Source organism: Mchenga conophoros, linkage group LG5 (genome assembly GCF_057382185.1).
Source record: "Mchenga conophoros isolate Kocher_MC1m ecotype Shallow Benthic linkage group LG5, M_conophoros_male_GT1.1, whole genome shotgun sequence".
In the NCBI taxonomy this organism is placed as follows: Eukaryota; Metazoa; Chordata; class Actinopteri; order Cichliformes; family Cichlidae; genus Mchenga; species Mchenga conophoros.
Genome location: NC_140530.1, coordinates 41449508 through 41469568, shown reverse-complemented (window position 1 = coordinate 41469568; position 20061 = coordinate 41449508). Strand labels below are relative to the sequence as shown.

General features: G+C 43.7%; 1 protein-coding gene across 5 annotated transcripts in view; it reads left to right on the top strand.

Moving 5' to 3' along the window:
- The window catches only part of LOC146575192 (poly(rC)-binding protein 4-like), a 127604-nt gene extending 109618 nt beyond the window's left edge, over window positions 1-17986 (top strand). For 4 of the 5 annotated variants that reach the window (XM_085275428.1, XM_085275425.1, XM_085275426.1 and 1 more), the window contains 2 exons: window positions 5177-5346; window positions 11096-17986. In XM_085275428.1, coding sequence (XP_085131554.1) covers window positions 5177-5346; window positions 11096-11537 — 612 coding nt within the window. In that variant the 3' untranslated portion in view covers window positions 11538-17986. The remainder of the gene's footprint in view (window positions 1-5176; window positions 5347-11095) is intronic. The other variant, XM_085275427.1, reaches the window with a different exon arrangement.
- Window positions 17987-20061: the final 2075 nt, after the last annotated feature.

Sequence of the window (20061 nt, the reverse complement as noted above, 5' to 3'; positions counted from 1 at the left end):
GCACCGTACCAGACAGGAGGCTTTCCACTCCCCAATCATTCGACGTCTTCATTTAGTCCAGAGTTTTGGCATGAAAGAAGGAAATCCCAGGATCATCTCATTCCTGAAAATAACAGCAGGTCTTTAGCCACCAGTATACTCACCGTGCTGGTCACCTCATCACTGCCACATTCATTAAGGTTCGGCATTATGGCGCAGGTAGTATTCGCCTGAACGACAGGCATCGTCAACACTTTCACATCAAGGTTCAAGGTTCTTCATCAGTGCAGATATAAGAGGAGGAGACGTCAAAGCCACATGCAAAGAAATTGCTTTGTTTCAAGTTGAGGCGTGCGTGACCGCCAGAACCATGGTTTGCATCCACTTTGTTGTTCACTGCTTCTACCAGGAGCTGCATGAGCTGCTTGGCGGGCTGTCGGCGAGCTGAAGCATTCATGTAAATTCTCCATGTTATCCATAATGCCAGAATTCTTGGATTTACTTTTGGCATGGAAGACATGACCAAAGAGCCTCGCAGGATGAAGGCCAAGTAATGACAAACATGAAAATAACACAAACCAAACAGAAAACATAAGGTGTATTATCCAGTGTGAAAAGCCGTCTCCGAATCTGACGAGGAGGTTTATGTAATAGACACGGGCGTCTCCGTCACCTTCAGACGAGCAGATGGTCTCGAGTTTCTGGTGTGAAGAGCTAGACTTTAATCTAGACGAAGCTAAGCAGCTGGTTTTTAGGTCCAAGTCTACAAGTGCTGAAAGCTACAAAGAACAAAATGCAGTGATTTTAGTTCTTACTAAGTGAGTCATCACATCACTGAAGGCTGTCACAGAGCGTGCGAGTGTAGAAGTGTGAGCCTGGCTCCACTCGAGGTTGTTAAAAGGGGGTTTTTCCTTCCCACTGTCGCCAAGTGCTTGTTCATAACCATAGTCTGATGGTTGGGGTTTTCTCTGCATTATTGTCTTTACCTCACAGTGTAAAGCACCATAGGCCAACTATCTGGTCGTTAAGTGATGACGCGACGAATCCTACTTCCGGGCCTAAAGTAGTCTGCGTTTAATATGGCTTTTGTGTTGTTACCATGTTTAATGTTTTGTATTTTCTTCTATTTAATCTCAAAAAGCTCCTAAAACAGTCAGTGATCACTGTTGACCTCCCTCGGCTTTTATTACCGCTAATCATTTATTTAAGCTCAGTTTTTAAAACCTTAGGATGTAACTACAGCCCAGCCCATGCTGCAGTATATGAATGACTAACCTCGTATTGGGGATGGATTATCTCAGTTGTTCTCCTGGCTGAAGTTTGGTCCTTTTACAGCATCCTGCCATGCGATTACATTTGTTCCTGACCACCGAGAACACTCACGTTAACTTTTATCGAGTGGAAAAAAAGTTAGCTTGTTTATATTATGCTAACATAGCTGTGTCGCTAGCGATCACGTAGCACATCGTTATATACCAGCTAGCCAAACTTCAGTAACCCTACAAACGTCACTGCTGTTTAGTTTTCTGTCTTCATTTATGCTGGAAGTGATAACAGAGCTGTACGTTTGAATTTGTTTCCAAAACCCCGCAGTCAGGACATGCTATATTGTATTTAGATAGAAGCTAGCGAGCTAACTCCCTGCTAACTTCTAACTCCGTTAAATGTCATAAATTCCGTTTTCATGGATGCCTGGATGTTAAACTCAATTGTTACACCTGGTAGAGCAGAACGCTGATCATTTTATTAAAGATGAAAGACTTTAGACAGTTTTCAACTCTCAGTAATGCCATAGTGATCGTTTGATATATGGACCTGCAGCGGAGTTTAGGCCCAGACACGGCTAGTGACGTCAGACTGAACGACCGGATTGTTGTTGGTGCTATATAATCAGTGTTGGGGAGTAACGGAATACATGTACCGCCGTTACGTATTTAGAATACAAAATATGAGTAACTGTATTCCGTTACAGTTACCGTTTAAAAAGGTGGTATTCAGAATACAGTTACTTTGTTGAAATAAATGGATTACACTGCGGTACTTTCCTGTTTCATTTTGTCGCGGGTCAGGACTGTTTGGGTTTTGTTTGACAGCTACGTTCTTTCGTTCCAGGCGGCAGCGTTACGGTTGCCATGGTTACAGGGCGACGCTCTCTCTCTCTCTCTGCGACTGTGTGTTTCCTGGGTGAGAGAGCGCCTTTTCGTTGTTGTTGTTGTTGTGCTAAGCTAACAGGCAGAATGCTACAAGCATAGCTCTAAAGAATGTAGCATCATGGGCAGTGTAGTCCGTGTTGCAGGGAGAATGGACTGCCACACACGTTATGTGTCTGTGAGCGCGAGGAGGGAGAAAAAGGGGAGTGGAAAGGTACGAGTTGTCGTCGAGCAAAAACGGGAGCTGGAAGCATGTAAATATAATAATAACCACTGCAGCCAAGAAGAGAGCCTGACGAGCCCAGCTGTAAGTAAGCTATTAAGACTCGACTGTACACCGTGTTCGTGTTTTCCTCCGAAAACAATAAGTTCCGTTGCAGCAGTCTTTCAACGCCTCTCTCTGTCTCTCGCAAGAAAAATTGACCCACACAACAAAGTAAAGCTATTTTTCGGCTACGAGCCGACAGGGACCCCGCCGTATTAGTCAGAGGTCCCTTTACTACAGTTCGGAGTCGCGGACCTTCAGTAACAGTAATAAATCACACAGCAATAGCACATTCACGTTGTTGTAAAAAGCACGATAATATATTAAGTAATCCAAAGTATTCAGAATACGTTACTCTCATTGAGTAACGTAACGGAATACGTTACAGAATACATTTTGGGGCATGTATTCTGTATTCTGTAACGGAATACATTTTAAAAGTAACCTTTCCAACACTGTATATAATAAAAACTGAATTTAAGCTAAACTCAAGGGAAGCAGGCTGATAGCAACTCTCAGGTTAGCCAGCAAAATAAAAAAAACCCTGAGCTAGAAAAAGTGCTACAGTCTCACCAATAAGAAACTTTTTGCAGTTTTTCAAAATAAAAGTGAAAATTTTCTGCGTGTCTTCATGCTGACTGATGACCCCTGATGTACGAACATATTTAACCAGTATTCAGTGAGTCTGTGCACAGACGTCTTCATCCACAGGTAGTCACGCACCTGTATGACTTTAAACTGTGTTAATACTTGTTCAGCAATCAGAGATGGAGACATTTAAAGGTTAGTGTGTGTACATCTTTGTTTCCCTGGATATCTGCCAGTCTGCTGGTGGTGACTCACAGGAGGATGGTAATTATTCAATGAGCACGTTTGTGAGGTCAAACAGCGGCTAAGAGGGATCTCATGCAAATGGTTGTAACCCGGTTGTCATTGGCCAGCACTTTGTTTGTCAGTGTCTCTAATGCGCACGCACACAGACACACACTTAAATTATCAAAGACCTTTCTGAGAATACCTCTCTACAGTGCAGATCTACTCACTCTTTCGTGCACAGAGGAACAGAAAGAGGCCGTTACAGGGAGGCAATAAAGCAACGAATGAGATGAAGGCAAAAAGTGACTAAAGGGAAGCTCGGGGTCGTTAGTGGATTAAAGTGAGAAGCCGAGAGCAGCGATGAGTCATGCTTTAAAAAGAAGAGGATGGTGGTGGCTCAGCAGAGAGAGGAGCTTCTGTCCACATGTCAAACAGAGGGCTGCTTTAATCCGAGGCATTAAAGGAGATGCTCCTGATGGTTCATCAGTGCTTCAAGTAATAACCCAAACTTTAAATTACATAGAAATGCATCCCATATCAATTCTGCCCATTTTCAGTGAGCTGATACAAGTGATGCTTTTAAAGAATAATTGTTCCCAGTTGAGTCTGCAGCAACAACAGAGCTTATTTTTCAGACAGCATTTCTCCATTTCATAGATTGACCAGAATCGCGTCTTATGGCTTTAGCTGGTTTTGAAGATGCGCTCTGGAACGGGAGGAACACGACAGGAAACGCTCCTTCGCGTGCCGCCGTCGTTCCCGTCAAAACGAGTTCGCTGAAGTCAGGACTTCAGAAGAAACTTCCTGTCATAACAAGTCATTAACCTGAAATGACACATATACATAATCTGTAATATATGAGCAAACAATTCACTGCAGATGATAAAGTTAATCAATTATACATCTTCTGCTGTGATCAATTTCAGGCCAATCAGCTGTGCCGAGGGTTAATTGGCTCATTCTTTACCAGTCACAGGTCCGGGGAGCTTCTGTTTAATGGCTCAGAGGAACTTTATAGATACTTTACACGAGAGTTGAAGAAAGAAGTGATGGCAAAGTTTTCACAGTTGTGAAATGTGAGTCCTCTTTACTTACTGAGGGTAGCGCTCGTTGTTCATCTGTTCAGAGCTGCACTTTTACCGAGTCAGCCGTGTTTCCTCCTCTGGAACAAACTTTTATAGCTGGAAACCCCCCCCCCCCCCCGTCTGTTCCAGCCCTGACCTCTCAGTCCTCGTCTTATAATTAGGATAAACAAGTCTTGTAATTACAAAATCTTTCAGTTACCTCCCAACTTTTTTTGCCTTCTTAACTGCAAAAATGCATCAGACAGAACAGTTTCATTTCTTATAAATGTAGCTCCAGATGCATAGCTGGCACCGTGCAGACATGCTGCCACCTGACAAGCCTGCCGTCTTAAAAAAAAATAATGAGACACATTTACTGACACAGAGATGAGCTCAGTAACTACCTGTCTGTGGTTGCTGTGACACCTACTGTGTGACAAACCCCCGCTGAGACCAGGATAGCTCACACCGGGACCCTCGCCCAGCTCACGGCAGGCAGATGAGTCAGAGTTCACCGCCTGGTGCTGTCCCATATTATTAGACACCAGCAGATAACAAGATGGAAGGATGGAAAATAAACTGAAGGCAGAGAACGAAGGCTGGAGGTTCATGTGGGGAAGTTAGAAGGTCTACGAGCCGTGAGTTTTTTAACCCGTCACACCAGATGTAAAGGCAGACTGAGGGTCTGACAGCAAGTGCAGGGAAACAAAAAACAGACCTCAAACTGGTAAGTAAGCTGAGCTTCCAGTTACATGCTGTCAACAAGTGAGAAAATCATCACATTAAGGCTCACAGACAACCAAGTGCTTTGAAAGTCTTTGCATTTGCCACCGTCAGAGTTCACTGAAGCCACGGTCCACCTGTAAAAGCCTCTAATCCTCTCCGTGTCTCCCTCCTCACAGCTGATTGGCTCAATCATCGGCCGCCAGGGCACCAAGATAAACGAGATCCGGCAGGTATCGGGGGCTCAGATCAAGATCGGCAGTCAGATCGACAGCACCAGCGACCGCCACGTCACCATCAGCGGCACGCCGATCGCCATCAACCTGGCTCAGTATTTAATCACTTCATGGTAAGCATCCGGAGGAAGAGGCGGGTATGAGAAGCAACGAGTGCTGCAGGAGAGCACGAGGCTGTAGACAAACGCCTCACATTAGACCGCTCCTTCTTCCCCAAATCAGCACTTTGATTCGCTGCTTTATTAACAGCAGCTGTAGGTACAAGAGTCAGGCTGTTGTCACGCCACAGAGAGAGGTGTGTCATTATATACCTTAATGTTTGGTGGGTAAATGGCAAAAGGCGAGCAGCACTCTCACAGGAAGTGCAGCAGTCGAGCAAATGTAAATGAGTTTGATCCTCTCGCCAGTTAGAGCAGCGTCGCAGTGTTCTCTCCTCCTCTGCCGTGCATGCACCGTCAGGTACATCTGCAGGATGCATCACATGACAATTACTGCCTGATAAGAAAGAAATCGAGCTCTATATCGAACGCAGCGGACACGTCGGCCTCACCTTCTCCTCGCCATTTAATCAGAAATATAAGCGACATGTGGTACGCACCGCCAGCTCGCTTTAATACAAGTAACCACCAGCATGAATATGCAAATTGGTCATTGGACTCTGGATGAAATTGATATTTGACTTACCACTCAGCCTGCCACCGACAGCGGGGAGAATAGGCAAGTGACACACACATAAATACTGACAGCTCACACACACACACACACACGCGCACACACACACACACACACACACACACACACGCACGGGTCAGCCTCGGTCAGTCTGAAATGTCAGGTCAGAGAAGGTGAGAGCAGTCGCTGGAGAATCCCTGACAAATTTGCTCTTTTCTATTATTTCTTTAATCGGTTACACACGGACACGGCGATCTGCCCGAGCTCATCCAATCTCCGTCCTCCTTCAGCGGGTCGCTCGCAGGTTGACGGGAAAAAGATGGAACTCAGACTCCGGCTTCTCTGTGGAGCTTTTCTTCCAACACAATCCGCACCTTTATAAGCCGTCGTCTCCCACCTGAGCAGTTCCTGCGCTTCTTTTTTGGAGTTTTCTTCTGTAGAAGAATTCTGAAGCTTTATGGTAAACCTGAGTTTCTCCAGTCTGTGGGAGAAACGCATCTTTGTGCTTTCACGGGACAGGGAGGGGGGGATGTGGAGCTCCTTGAACAGTTAACCAGGTCAGGATCACGTTCACCTCCTGCGTTTATTTAAATTGCTGCATCACATGGAAAAGCTGTAGATTGCACTGCGCGACGCGGTCACGGCGCTCCACCCTACGTCTTTGTTTTGTGCTGAACGGAGGATGATCGCTCTGATGTGAACGGGACTCGATCGCTCACTCCTTGGAGCCCTATGGACCTCTTATGCAATCAGAAAACCCGCCGAACATGAACCCAACGAGACACAACAAGTGTTTCCATCCCTATGTTCAGTCAGCTGATGCTTTCAAGATGGCTGCCAGCAAATAATGAAGCCTTATTCAAATATTAACAAACGCAGAGATACAAACTTTGATGCTTACATTACAGTATATCTGAATATTGTCTTTATGAGCAGTAAAACCTTGGCAGGAGGGAGAACAAAATATTTCATATCCTCCAAGGTTCCTTAGATATGAAATGGATTCTTTAAAAAAACCAAAGTAGTTAAACTGACAGATATTGTGGAACGTCCCATAAACTAAAAGACAGTACACATGAACTCAAAAGGAGTCCAAACCGCAAAAGAAGCGCGTATTCTCGGAAAAGTGGTTGCAGGAGGTGAGCTGGCTTCAAACAAATGATGAACGCACAGAGATGTGGTGCAGAATGTGCCGTGAAAATCCCACTCTAGCGGACAAAAACAGTGCCTTTTATATGGACTCAAACATGCGTGTCTTTTATTTTGACACCTGTGGATCACTTATGTGCACCCCTGTCTATACAGATAGCCGGCTGCATCCCAGAAACATCAGCCTGTCAGACTGTGTGAATCCAGCAATATAGACATATATGTCTATATATACTGTATTTTCCGCACTATAAGGCGCACTTAAAATCCTTTAATTTTCTCAAAAATCGACAGTGTGCCTTATGTATGAACTCTGGTTGTACTTACTGACCTTGAAACCGATTTTATGTGCTACACGGCGCTCAGAAATCTGTCAAAAATGTTTTAGTACGACTTTGGTAAGCTACGAAGCCGCACCGCTTGATGGATTGTTGGAGCATTACAGAGTTAAAAACTGTCTAAATTCTTTCATCTTTAATAAAATGATCAGCGTTGCTGCTTTACCAGGTGTAACAATGAAGTTTAACATCCAGGCATCCATGAAAACAGGATTTATTACATTTAACAGAGTTAGAAGTTAGCAGGAAGTTAGCTCACTAGTTTCCACCTAAACATGATATAGCATGTTCTGACTGAGAGATTTCTGACAAAATTCAAACGTACAGCTCTGCTATCACTTCCAACATAAATGAAGACAGAAAACTAAACAGCAGTGACGTTTGTAGGGTTACTGAAGTTGGGCTAGCTGGTATATAATGATGTGCTACGTGGTGGCTAGCTAACAGCTATGTTAGCATAAACACAGTAAAGCTGGAGGATGAACGCTAACTTTTTTCCACTCGATAAAAGTTAACGTGAAGGTTCCTGATGGTTGGGGACAAATGCAATCGCATGGCAGGATGCTGTAAATGGACCAAACAACTGAGATAATCCATCCACAATATGAGGTTAGTCATTAATATACTGCAACAATATGGGAATAGAGCAGCCGTGAGAGAATTCAACATTAATCCACAGAAGTGGAGGAAGCAAGAAGAATGAGCTGAGTAAAGTTTGATAAGTTTGACTTATCTGACTGTTTTGTTTCGCTTAATGTGCCTTATGGTCTGAAAAATACGGTATATAGATATGTGAGGGTATCAGGTACGATCAGAGCTCTGCAGTAAAAAGGTGTGACAGGGGTGCATCTGTCAAATGATCTACCCTCCGATTGTTTCACTTACACAGTAGTGAAGTCACATTGAAACAATGCTTCCTGCACAGCTTGATATTGAGTCTCTGTAACGGACACGGTCACTGCCTGAGTGTGATCAACTTTAAGCTTTTAGAAAGAAAGAAAGAAAGTGTACTTTATTGGTCCCCGTGGGGAAAATCCCTCTCTGCATTTAACCCATTCACTCAGTGAAGCAGTGGGCAGCCACTGGGCGCCCGGGGAGCAGTGTGTAGGGACGGTACCTTGCTCAGGGGTACCTCAGGGTAGTTGTTCAGGGGAATCGAACCCCCGACCTTCCGATCATGGGGCCACCACTCTACCTACTGAGCTATCCCTGCCCTTTTTATAACGCTGTCAGGTTCTAATCGGGCCCACACCATGAGCAACAACCTTTACAGATTGAACTTGTAATTGTACAATATCTGTCGTTGTAACCACTTCTGCAGTGAAATATGTGTAAACATGAATCAGTTTCATATGTGGGCGACGTTAGAGAATATGAAATCACTGCTTTGTTCTGCCTCCTGTGAGGCCTAGCACTACTTTTTAGGTTTCCACTGCATGACTACACTTTTTAAATAACAGAGACACAACAACACACAGAATGGAAAATCCATCCAAGTAAATACAAAGACAGAATGTGTCCGTGAGCACAGACAGATTGTTTACGCCATGAGACCCGGCTGTCTTTTTTGTGGCTGGTCTTGCCGAAGCGAACACGATGCCAAACACAGTCTGAACTCCTGCAGCTGAATCTGCAGTACAAGAGGAGCTAATGTAATGTAACGGGTGTCCGCCTATTAAAAACAGCTGGAGCGTCCTAAAGCGGCAGAGGAGGCCTCTGCGTGTTAAGCAGCTGAAAGTTGTCTCACATCAAGCAAGAACAGGAAACTACAGCCGCTGCTCTCCTGAGGACGCTCAGTGTTGTTAAACGAGGAAGTGATGATGCAACTCAGAGGCAAACATGTTCCTGTCAAACTTTTCTGAATCGAGTTCAAAATGAGCAGTTCTCAGTTTAACATCGACATGTTGCCTTAACTGTAGTGTTTAAATGGGGGGCATCACCTATTGATGGAGCTGTGCATTGAAGGAAGTCTTTCAGAGGATAAGGTCTCAGTGACCTGGGAGTTTTCCTCCCGGTGACATGAACCACTGCTGACTTTCAAACAGGGAGTGTAACATAAGCCTTCAAAAGCAAACTCTTCACAGCATTCTTCGTTTAATAGTACTCGATTCCACTTCATTACTTCGTTTAGTCGTTTAACTGAAAGTGTCACCCATACACCTTCAAGAAACTTTAGAGCAGGGGTCTCAAACTCCAGTCCTCGAGGGCCGGTGTCCTGCAACTTTTCCATGTGCCCCTGGTGCAGTACACCTGAATACAATTAGCATGCTGAAGTGGTAACCCCTAACCCTTCTCAAGTAAATGTAAGTTCGTAAGTGTTTGAAAAATGTACTCCTAAAAGTACTTTTATTGCACCGTGTTCATTCACTCATGAGCTGCTGTAACATGAATCAAATGGCTGAATTGCCACCTCAGCATGCAGTCAAGTTCTATAGAGTCTTTCTAGTGACCTACTAATTGTATTCAGGTGTGTTGCAACAGGGACACATGGAAAAGTTGCAGGACACCGGCCCTCGAGGACTGGAGTTTGAGACCCCTGCTTTAGAGTGAGCAGACGTTTTGGCCTTTGTTGGTGTTCCTGTGCACTCGGGAATGTTTAACAGTACGTTTCTAATGCCGGGAACACTCCAGCTTCATGTTTGACCTGCTGTCTGATAGTTTCATGAACACATTTACATTGTGTGTGTGAATGGGTGGACGACTGGGTGTGTAAAGCGCTTTGGGGTTCCTAGGGGGGGGACTAGTAAAAGCGCTATACAAATACAGGCCATTTACCATTTACATTTAATAACCAGTGAAATAATTGTGTTAAAAGCAGAAAAGCTACAGTTTGAATCACATTTAGAGTCTCAGCTGTGCAAATACATGCGATAACATTCAAACACAAAGACAGGAACAGTTGCCGTGCAGCGTTGCCCCAAGGCAACTACAAGAAAAACTCGAGTATTCAACATGCGAGGAAATAAAAACCTTTAAAAATACTGACACACACACACACACACACACACACACTTATTTACAGTTCATGTCATTTTAAATAAGATTTTGTAAGCCAGTATATTTTGGAGTGAAAGTCCTGCCTTTGAATCATGCTTGTTAGTGATTCAAACAGCTGATTGGATTATGTTTTCAGCTGGTTGCACTGATTTAGGAAATATGAAGAGGACGCGGGGCTGCGTGCCCGCCCACCTCTCACTGTTTTATGGTGATTGATGCTAAAATGTGCAGAACATTTCTTTTAGTTAAAACATGAGGTGAGAAGCTCCCACAGAGATGAGCACAGACCCGCACAAAGGATTTCTTTCCTGTTTTTGAAGCAGCGTCCTGTCTGACGGAGCGTCCATGCTAATTTTTCTGATGGTTTTGTTCCCTCCTCCCTAAGCCCCCTCCCAAGCCATCACCCCAACTTATACAGCACACCCCCCATCTGTACAGCGAACTCCCCTACAATAATCTGTTGCAACCTCCAGCCAAACACGCCCGTCTTATGATTTGAGTTTTGTCAGATTTCCGTTTGTTCATTTTTACAGATCCTGTTTTTTTTTTGTCTTTTTTTCCCGTTTTTACTCTGATTTTTTTTAACATGTCTTTTATTTAACCCTCTAACCCTTCTCCATCCAAAATTCCCTCTCCTTGACCCCCTCCCCTCCTCCACCCTCCTTCCCCCCCCTTCCCTCCCCTCCACCTCCCCCTCCACCTCCAGTTTAGAGACCGCCAAATCCACCGCCCAGTCCTCCTCCATGCCGTCTCCCGTTGATCTGACCATGAGCTTCACCCAGCCCTCCCCCCCTGTCTCCGCCTCGTCCTCCTCCTCCTCCCCCCTGGCAGCGATGGGCGCCGCACTGCCCCATGCTCAAATCCTGGGCGCTCCCTACGCCTTCCCCCTCTCCAGCCTCCTGGGAGTGAAATCCATCCCCTACCTGGCACTCTCCACCCCTCCCGCCTCAGCAGCGGCAGCAGCGGCGGCGGCCGCAGCGGCCATCGGGGCTCCAATGCTACCAGCGTCAGTGCAGACGGCAGCGGCGACGGCAGCCGTTCCGGTTCAAGCTCACGCGGCGGCGGCCCTGGCGTCCTACACAGCCAAGATCTCGTCCTCAACCAATGGAATGAAGAAGCCGGAGAGACAGAAGTTTGCGCCGTACTAAACAAAGAGGTAGCTCCTGGCCGGGTTTAGACGTTAAGGGCCGTTTTTGGTTTTTCTTTTAGCACATTACTCATTGACTTGTTTGCCTCTCCACTTCTTCCTCTTCTTCTTCTTCTTTTTTTTTCTGACTGCCTAAAAGAGTCAAAGTGGGATCGTTGGAACATGAATGATGTTGAATCATCCATGGAAGGCGTGCACGGCAGCAAACAAGCTTTTCTCTTTGGCTGTGGGGTTAGTGACGTCAAAAGTTTAAAGCTTGCAGTTCAGCTAACCGTGTCTCTGCGCTGTGGTCATAACCAAACCCTAAACCAGGGGTACAGCAGGTTCGTGTCTTGGACAAGTTTTTGTTCCATCACGTCTTCACATTGCGAGCAGTTCAAAGTGTTTAGTCGGTGCCGGGTCTTTTATTTTGGACCCAGCTCTTTACCGGCTGTCCTGTGTCTGACTTCCTGCCCTCCTCATATGCTTTCTGCAGCTTGATGTGGCTTCTGTCAAGAAATAAAAAGACCTGGTGCTATTCTGAGTGATGTGGAGCAGAGACCTGCTTCTCGGACACTTGTGAACCACTCCACGGTGGATTTACTGGGATTGCAATCATTGTCCTGAGTGACCGCAAGTAGCTCTGGTTGCTACCCTGGTATTGGAACATTGTGCAACCAGGTTGGGTGTATTCCCAGGATAAACCGATTTGACAAAGTCTTGGAAATCAAGGGGAAAAATAACAATTTTAACACAAGTTTCCTCAAACAGAGTTTCTGGGTTAAAATCATTCTGCTGTTTGTGTGGATCAGCAGCTATAGACCAAATAAACAGACCAGTGTAAAGTTAGCTGCATAACTAAAAACCACGACTGAGGGTCTTATTTACTGTCATGAAAGGATCGGGAGGACGACGGTCTCTCAGCAGATTTCGCCCAGTTTCCCCAAAGCACTGACGACTTGCATGTCAGACAGCATGTTTGTGCAATTAGACCAAAACCCACTGCCAAACATGATGTATGTGTAAGTTTGCAACCAGTGTCATGCTACCAAGGTGACAATGCACCAACAAGATCACTTTTACAAATATAACTGAGCACTATTGCAAAGGCTAACTCAACTACACCTCGAGCTAATAGGAAAAATCCCCAAAACAGAGCTGCACGCTCTCTGTAAATTCAAAAGTTTCTTATTGAATCATAAACGCTGAATAAATAACTCAGAACCTGCTGAGGGACTCTGACAGACTGCAGCGGCTCCAGTCACGGCTTTCAGAAATCAAATAAAGGAGGATTTCTGATTTTCATGCAGATATCCGTCTCAACTCCACAGAGTGGGAAATAAATGAAAGAAAAACAAATACAGGATGACGAATAACACTCTTCACCTTGCTTCTTTAACCTTTTTATATACCCAACAGCTTTTTCTTTCTTTGAGTAGCACTTTTAAAAACAAAGTTTCAGAACCTTTGAACACCTCAAAGCGAGGCATGTAGGACCAGAATGAAAAACACCAAAAGCAAAATAGGACAATCCTGTACAGCAGCTCTCTAAGGCTGATGGCTCACCACGTACAAACGACTCAGGGTCAATGGCTCCTCAATACTTTACCTGTCACTCAAACACAGACACAGCTGGAAAAAGTTCAGGAAAAAATTTTTGCTATACAGTCAGACAAACCTATGGATGCTTTAATGTCTCTGTCCCAGCCCGGATCTCGGACAAGCCCCCAAACGTTAGTTTTCCCAGTGGATGGAGGACAGTTGTTATTTCAATAGAAAACCAAGCAAAGATGAGAGAACAGTGCAAACTTTAAATTCATCCACTGATTGTTTGTGGGCACCACTGCAGAAGCAGAACTTTTACTTCAGATACTTTGGATGTGATAATACTTTATGGATTTTGAAAGCGAGACTCTTACTTGGCTCGTCGTTATTCCACATCCGACCACATAAAAACAGCTTTAAGGATGTTCCAGTCTGCTCCTTGATGTGGAAGTGTTCTTCTTCTTGTTAAATAATTTGAGACATTAACAGAAATTCATCTATTTGTCTGATTTTTAAAATTAAAAGTCAGGATCAGCAGGTCTGAGTCATCATTTTCCAACAATCCCACTTCTAAAAGTCCACCCCGACTTTATTTTTCCTCGCGTCTTTTTGCAGCTCGGCCCTTTTCCGAGTTCAGAGGGTTGGTGGGTGTTTGCAGCCCCTGATATTTAAGGTCATTTGGGCCACAAAGCCTGTAAAAGCCATAGAGACTATTCTGCTTTCCCCTCCTAGTCTGTGTCCTGCTCTTTTTGTCCCCTGCTCTTCGTCCTATTGTATACTCGCATATTTATTAACTATTGTGGAATATTCCCTCAGAGTTTATAATCACTGGTCACTAACACTGAGCTGAAAACGCTTTTGTATACGATGATGTCGACTTGTAAATGACTATTTTGCGTTTGCTTCCTGTCTGGTTTTCCTTCAGTATTTGTTGTGTAGTTTTTTTTAAAGACATACAACAGATAAAAGGGTTCTTTTTTTGTTTTTTGCATATGTTCTCTTTCAAAATGTGTTGTTTAAATTATTTTTTAACTTATTGAGAGGAGTATTACAGTTTTAGAAAAGTTCATTTCCCAACATGGCTGCAGGTAAAGACTGTAAAACTGTATTTTAGTCTCTGTATGTTCTGTATGTAGAGTGAACAAAACTGATTATTTTCTTTTTGGGGGATAAAAAAAAATATCACTGTACCATTATTGCTAATAACCAGGTGTTTTGTTAGAAGAGTAGTGTTTTCACTTGTGAGCTCCAACTGGCCATTTTATGTCTCCCTCTCTCTCTCTCTCACACACACACACACACACACACACACACACACACACACACACACACACACACACACACACACACTTTCTAACTTGGATATCTGTTTATAAATGTCTGCCCTGCTTCTCACCTTTCAGCATCCACAGAACTAGAATAAAAGAACTGTTTTTTAAAATGGGCAATCTTTGAACGTGTACAGTGAGGAGCTTTGGAAAAGCCAGTTTCTGATAGCCACACGTTTGAAGTCATTACTGGGTGAGTACCACAGATCGATAACCCTGGCAGCTCTAAGCAGATATATCGGGGACACGCTCTGATAAGCAGGCCAAAATCCAGCTCGGCACCAGGAGTCGATCCATCCGTCAGAAAGTACCGAGTCAACATTTTGTCACATGCAGTTGAGTTTTAAGTGGACCTGTTGTGCACTTTTGCTCATCTCCTGTTCCTGTGGTGGATGCTCATATAAAACATGACCAGAGTCTCTAATGATGAGCTCAGTGTGAGTACAACTGTATCTAATCCCTGTGGGCCAAAAGCTCAGGCTCAGAGTGCTCTGAACACTCTTGGCTCTCTGTGATGTCATTTAGAGTCGATGTCCCTAATGTAGTCATTTCACAGTAACTGTCTGTGAACCAATTAGAAGAAAGATGGCTTGAAGGTAGACAACAGAGCAGCGTTTTTATTCTTGGACTCTGCCAGACTAGCTTTGCATGATTCAAAGTTCAAAATAATCCTGGTTTACTTCATACTTGGTGCATCACCCAGGGCTGGACTGGGACAAAAAATTATAGGAAAACCCATAAAGCCTTTGAATGATCTTCAACAATCTTTGGTTGTAAGATTTAGATAATTATTTAATAAAAGTGAGACATTTTTTAAATGAGAATAAGAAAGAAAAGTATTTCTTTGTGCCCCCCTCTCCCTGTTAATGCCCTACCTGCCCCCCTGGCAAAACTTTGCTAGATCCGCCCCTGCACAGTTACCAGCTGTCAGCTACTTAGAAAAGGATCCTGGAGTTATTAGTCTCTCAGAAACAGTTCATAACTTCAACTCATTCATGTCACCTAAAGGTAAACCTGTTTCTCCATCACCTGTTCAGCTCTGATGATCCAGTAAGGACATCTCCTGGTTTCATCCTCATGTTTCCCTCTCACCACATATCCAAACCACATCATGACCAGCAGCTTCACAGCTGTGGCTCCAGCAAACATCAGCTGATACTAGAAAGTAATATTAAATAAATTCTAACAACAGCTGATCAAGCTTAAACGTGCTGCTGTTGTTTAGCGCGACATCTGGCGGTTTCCTCTTTCTGGCACAAAGTGAGAGATAAACAAGAGAGAGAAGCTGATCATTGATCAGTTTCATGATTGAAGTAGCAACAGGAGAGGGAGGGGGAGATGAGAGAAGAGGCAGCTGTGCAGTAAAGACACAGAATAACTCCATCTTTGTGTCTTTTCCATTCTAGCTGAAGTTCGGGACAAACTGTTTCTTTTCACCTCAATACGAAACGCGTAATATTTTCTCTGAATAAGAGACGATTTCGTTTTTTACGGGACGGTTGGCAACTATTTTATTCATAAGGTTAGTTAGAGAACTTTACTATCAGTAACATCATAGCACCCGCCCAGCCCAGAAACTCCGTCATGCTAGCTAGCACGCAGTACGAGTTATTGTAACTGACAGTAAAAAGTCAGCACAACGAAAATAAACTCCACCTAAACTTGGTTTATATCTGACCCAGATACACTGCAGGTCATAACTTCTTACCTGAAGTTCAGTTCACCTGACACTCGGACCGGCGGCCGCCTCGGGTCTCTCCTCCTCCTGCCTCCCCTTTCCCTCATCCACCTGCTGGCCTCTGTGGAAGCTCCACCATAGCCACCACCAAACAACTGAGTTATTTTTACACATTGACCAGCATCTGGCCAATCCACCACCAGTCCAGCTATGGCATCACCTCATCTCATCAACTGTCTGTGTTAGCTCCTCTCCCATTGGTTGCCCCTCTGAAACAGAATGTGTGAACAGATCATGTAAGGACACACCCCTGTATGACATCACAGGCAGTCTGCAGCCGAGCTGTGGGCTCTCAGAGATTACTGTCCATACACTGACCTCATGATCGTGTTTGAATGAACGCCCGCCTCTGGAACAGAAGTATATGAGAGAGAAATTAGATTTTTACCAAATCTGAATTCTGAATCTGGATCCAGAAGTTGGAACAGATTCCTTCATGTATTACTGTGTTACCTCTGAGAACAGCTTCCTGTTGTAACCAAAACACCATCAGAGCCGAGTCAGAGTAAAGATGCTACGCTGGCTGTGAGGTTCTCTACAACGAGCAGGCGTGTTATAGACAAACTTGTGATTAAAGCAGAAGTCAGTCATTAGTTTTACTCTGATGATCAACTACAAAGTCTGCAGACGCGTTTCCAGGAAGCTAATCAGTACCGATGACCAAAAATATTGAAGTGTAAGGTCATCCATCCACAAACATTTAGATGATCAGAGGCTGTTTATCAGAGATGGACGTAGCCACCTAAAGCATGAAGCTGAACGTTTTCACCAAGTCGGTGTTTTGAAACCGGATAGTTTAACATCGGTCTGGACACCAGTTTACAAAATGAACATCATGTGTTAAATCCCATTTCAGATTAATGTTCAGGCCATCGAGTCGTTGGGGAAGTCTGAAGTCACGACAGTATGAGAGCAGTCGCCCCCTGCTGGACATTATACGGTGCATCTTTTATGCTAGTCTGTGGCAGCGGCTGACGAGATCTGTTAGAAATGTGTGAGTGTGCTTTTTGTAGTTCTGTAGCAGAGCTTGTGCAATTTTTAAAGAGTTTATTTGATTTTAATTTATTTTGTTCAGATTAAACTGACGCCCAGAGTGTCAGAGACTAATGCTGCATGTTTGACTGGCCTCACTAACACGCACACAAACATGTAAATACACACAAATATGACCAAGAAATTAGTGTAACACACACAGGCCTCGGTCTTTGCACTGGCAGTGTGAACTCAAAGCAATACTAAACAGAGCCGTACGAGTAGCTACACATTGCAGAGCAACAGCAGCGGCTAATCTGGGTGTGTGTACTTTCCAGCTGTAACAAATACATCAACGTTCAACTCGATGGGGTGTCGACGCTTCCCTGTTCTTTCTGTTTGTTTCTAAAAAGACTGATGACGATGATGATGTGGTATATTTAACAAGCTCACTTATTTTTATAAATAATGTTGATGAACTGAACTGTGGACACCCGTCTCCTCACATTCGTCCTCTCGACACCACTTTTTTCTTTAACTTTCGTCGTCCTTGCTTTTCATCGTCCACGTGTCCTTCATCCATTTGCATGAGTCTGACTTGAATTGATGTCTATGCAAACTCATCTCTGTGCGGTTCAGCGCTGAACCCTGCGTGGGTTCACGTGGACGCCGTGCTGGTAACGTGCAGCTGAAGTGAAAGGGCTACAGCAGACTACGGCTCTGACTGGCAACGCACCCGCCCTGAAGAGTAACTGACAGACTCTGGTACTCTGAATGATGTCTGGAGCAAGGTTATTATCGTTAACGAAAACTACCGAAATAACGAAAACTAGAAGTTAAAAAACATTTTCGTTAACGGAAATAAAAATAAAAACAAAAAAAGGAAAACTAACTAAAACTGTAATGAGTGCTCACAAAACTAACTAAAATTAACTGAATTTATAGCAAAAATGTGTTTAGTTTCATTGATGTGTGTGTGTCCTACAATAGTCGAGGGTGAAAATGAAGTTTAGTTTCCAGATTTTTTCTTGCTGTGTCTCATCATGCCAGCAGGTGGCAGCACGTTAGTCAAGTCGTCTGTGTTGCTGTGTCCACGCGCAGAATCATGTCAGGAGAAAGCGCCAGAGTCCAATTTGGGATTACTTTGAATATGACTGTGTTTTGGATAAAGCAAGTGTCTTGTAATGGGAAGAGACAAATTATGAGGGACATTTCTAAAGGGAAAAAAATCCCACAAACCTTAAAGTGCACTTGAAAAGCTCACACAAGAAGGCTAACCTAGCTTACCTTGAGAAGGGAGCACACTCAACCCTCATCCCAGAAACAGAAGCTAACCCCAGGCAAGGCAGCGTGATTTCTGTCTCTGCGTGTTAGCCCTGCGACAGACAGGCGACCTGTGCAGGGTGCAGGGTATGGTAGCTGGAATAGCAACATACCCAAGGATGAGCAGAAGAGCATGACTGATATGATGAAACTGGGATTTTGTTACACTTAATTATTGCAAACACAACTAAAACTATAACTGAAACTAATCAAAACTAAACTGAAACTAAGTATTTTCAAAAAAATAAAAACTAAACTAGCAAACAAATGATAAAAACTAATTAAAACTGATATAAAATTGAAAATCTGAAGTCAAAACTAAATAAAAATAAAAACTAATGAAAATTGCAAAACTATTAAAACCCTGGTCTGGAGGGGTTCTTTACATTTGGGGCACCAAGTAGAAGTAGACGAGGGATGTGCAGGGAAAAACAGGACATATTCCTCAGTGCACCGTAAACAAGGCGGAATCAAAAAGTTCTGAGAACATGAAACTCGTGAACCGCCCTCGATTTGAATTTGGCTGATCTTTTCTTTAAAGTAAGAATTTTAACCACTTTCATTTAAAAATGCACAAACTTTTATTTTTAATTGTATCCTCATATTTCCTCATCAACTAAAAAAACCAGATGGAACCAAAAATTATTCAATTTGCATGAATATGAATCAGCTCTTGGCCCATAACAAAAATATATATATAAAAAAACTCTCCAGACATCATTTTAAGACACATTAAAAGAGACTGAGCTGAAGAATAATTTGTGCCAGATTAATTTTTCCTTTAACAAAAAACTCATTTTTGCAGTAATAATTAGAAACAAAATGTTTTGGAAGAACATCAGGAGCAGACGTGTTGAGTCCTGGAGTCTTAAACACAAAGACCAGAATCCACAGCAGCTCCTTAGATTAACAAAAAAAGATTTATTTTCAGGAACACCGATGCAGATTTTAGCCGAGCATCCATCCTTTGAGGGAGACTTAATTCCACTTCTGCTCTGAAGTGAACATTAACAACACATTCTTTATCGAAACACATTTTTCACTCTTATTAAAATTCAAAGTCTGTGACGTTTTTCCAGAGAGAAAAATCACGTCGTCAGGTCTCCTGGGAAACAAAACAGAGTCAAGTTCTTGCTCTTCGGGGTGAATGTGTTGGACACTCAGACCGTGGAGGCGGACATTCCTGCGACGTGCTCCGAGACTTTGTCCAGATGAAGCTCGCTTCATAAAAATGCTCTCGTTGGAGGCTGTACGACAAACACACACGGCGACACGCTCGCTCGCCCTGAACCCACGGCTGAACGGTTGTGAATATTGTATTGCACTCGAACATGAAAAATCCATTATGACGACATATTCTTCCATCTTTTTGGTTTTCATTTCTGCTTCCTGTAAAGACAGGATGTTTTGCTCTTTGTATATCAGCCTGATGTGTTTGTGACTGTTTTCTTTCCATCCATGCCATGTTCTAATAAATTAAACCCACACTGAAGATGAAACTGTCGACTGCTTTCTGCTTTAAAACTGATGATTCTCTGTGCGTGACGTTAGTTTTAGAGTGCACACCTGCAGGGCAGACGCGTACACAGTGCATTTATGCACATCTGCAGGTGTGTAATTATCTAAAAAGCAGTCGCAGA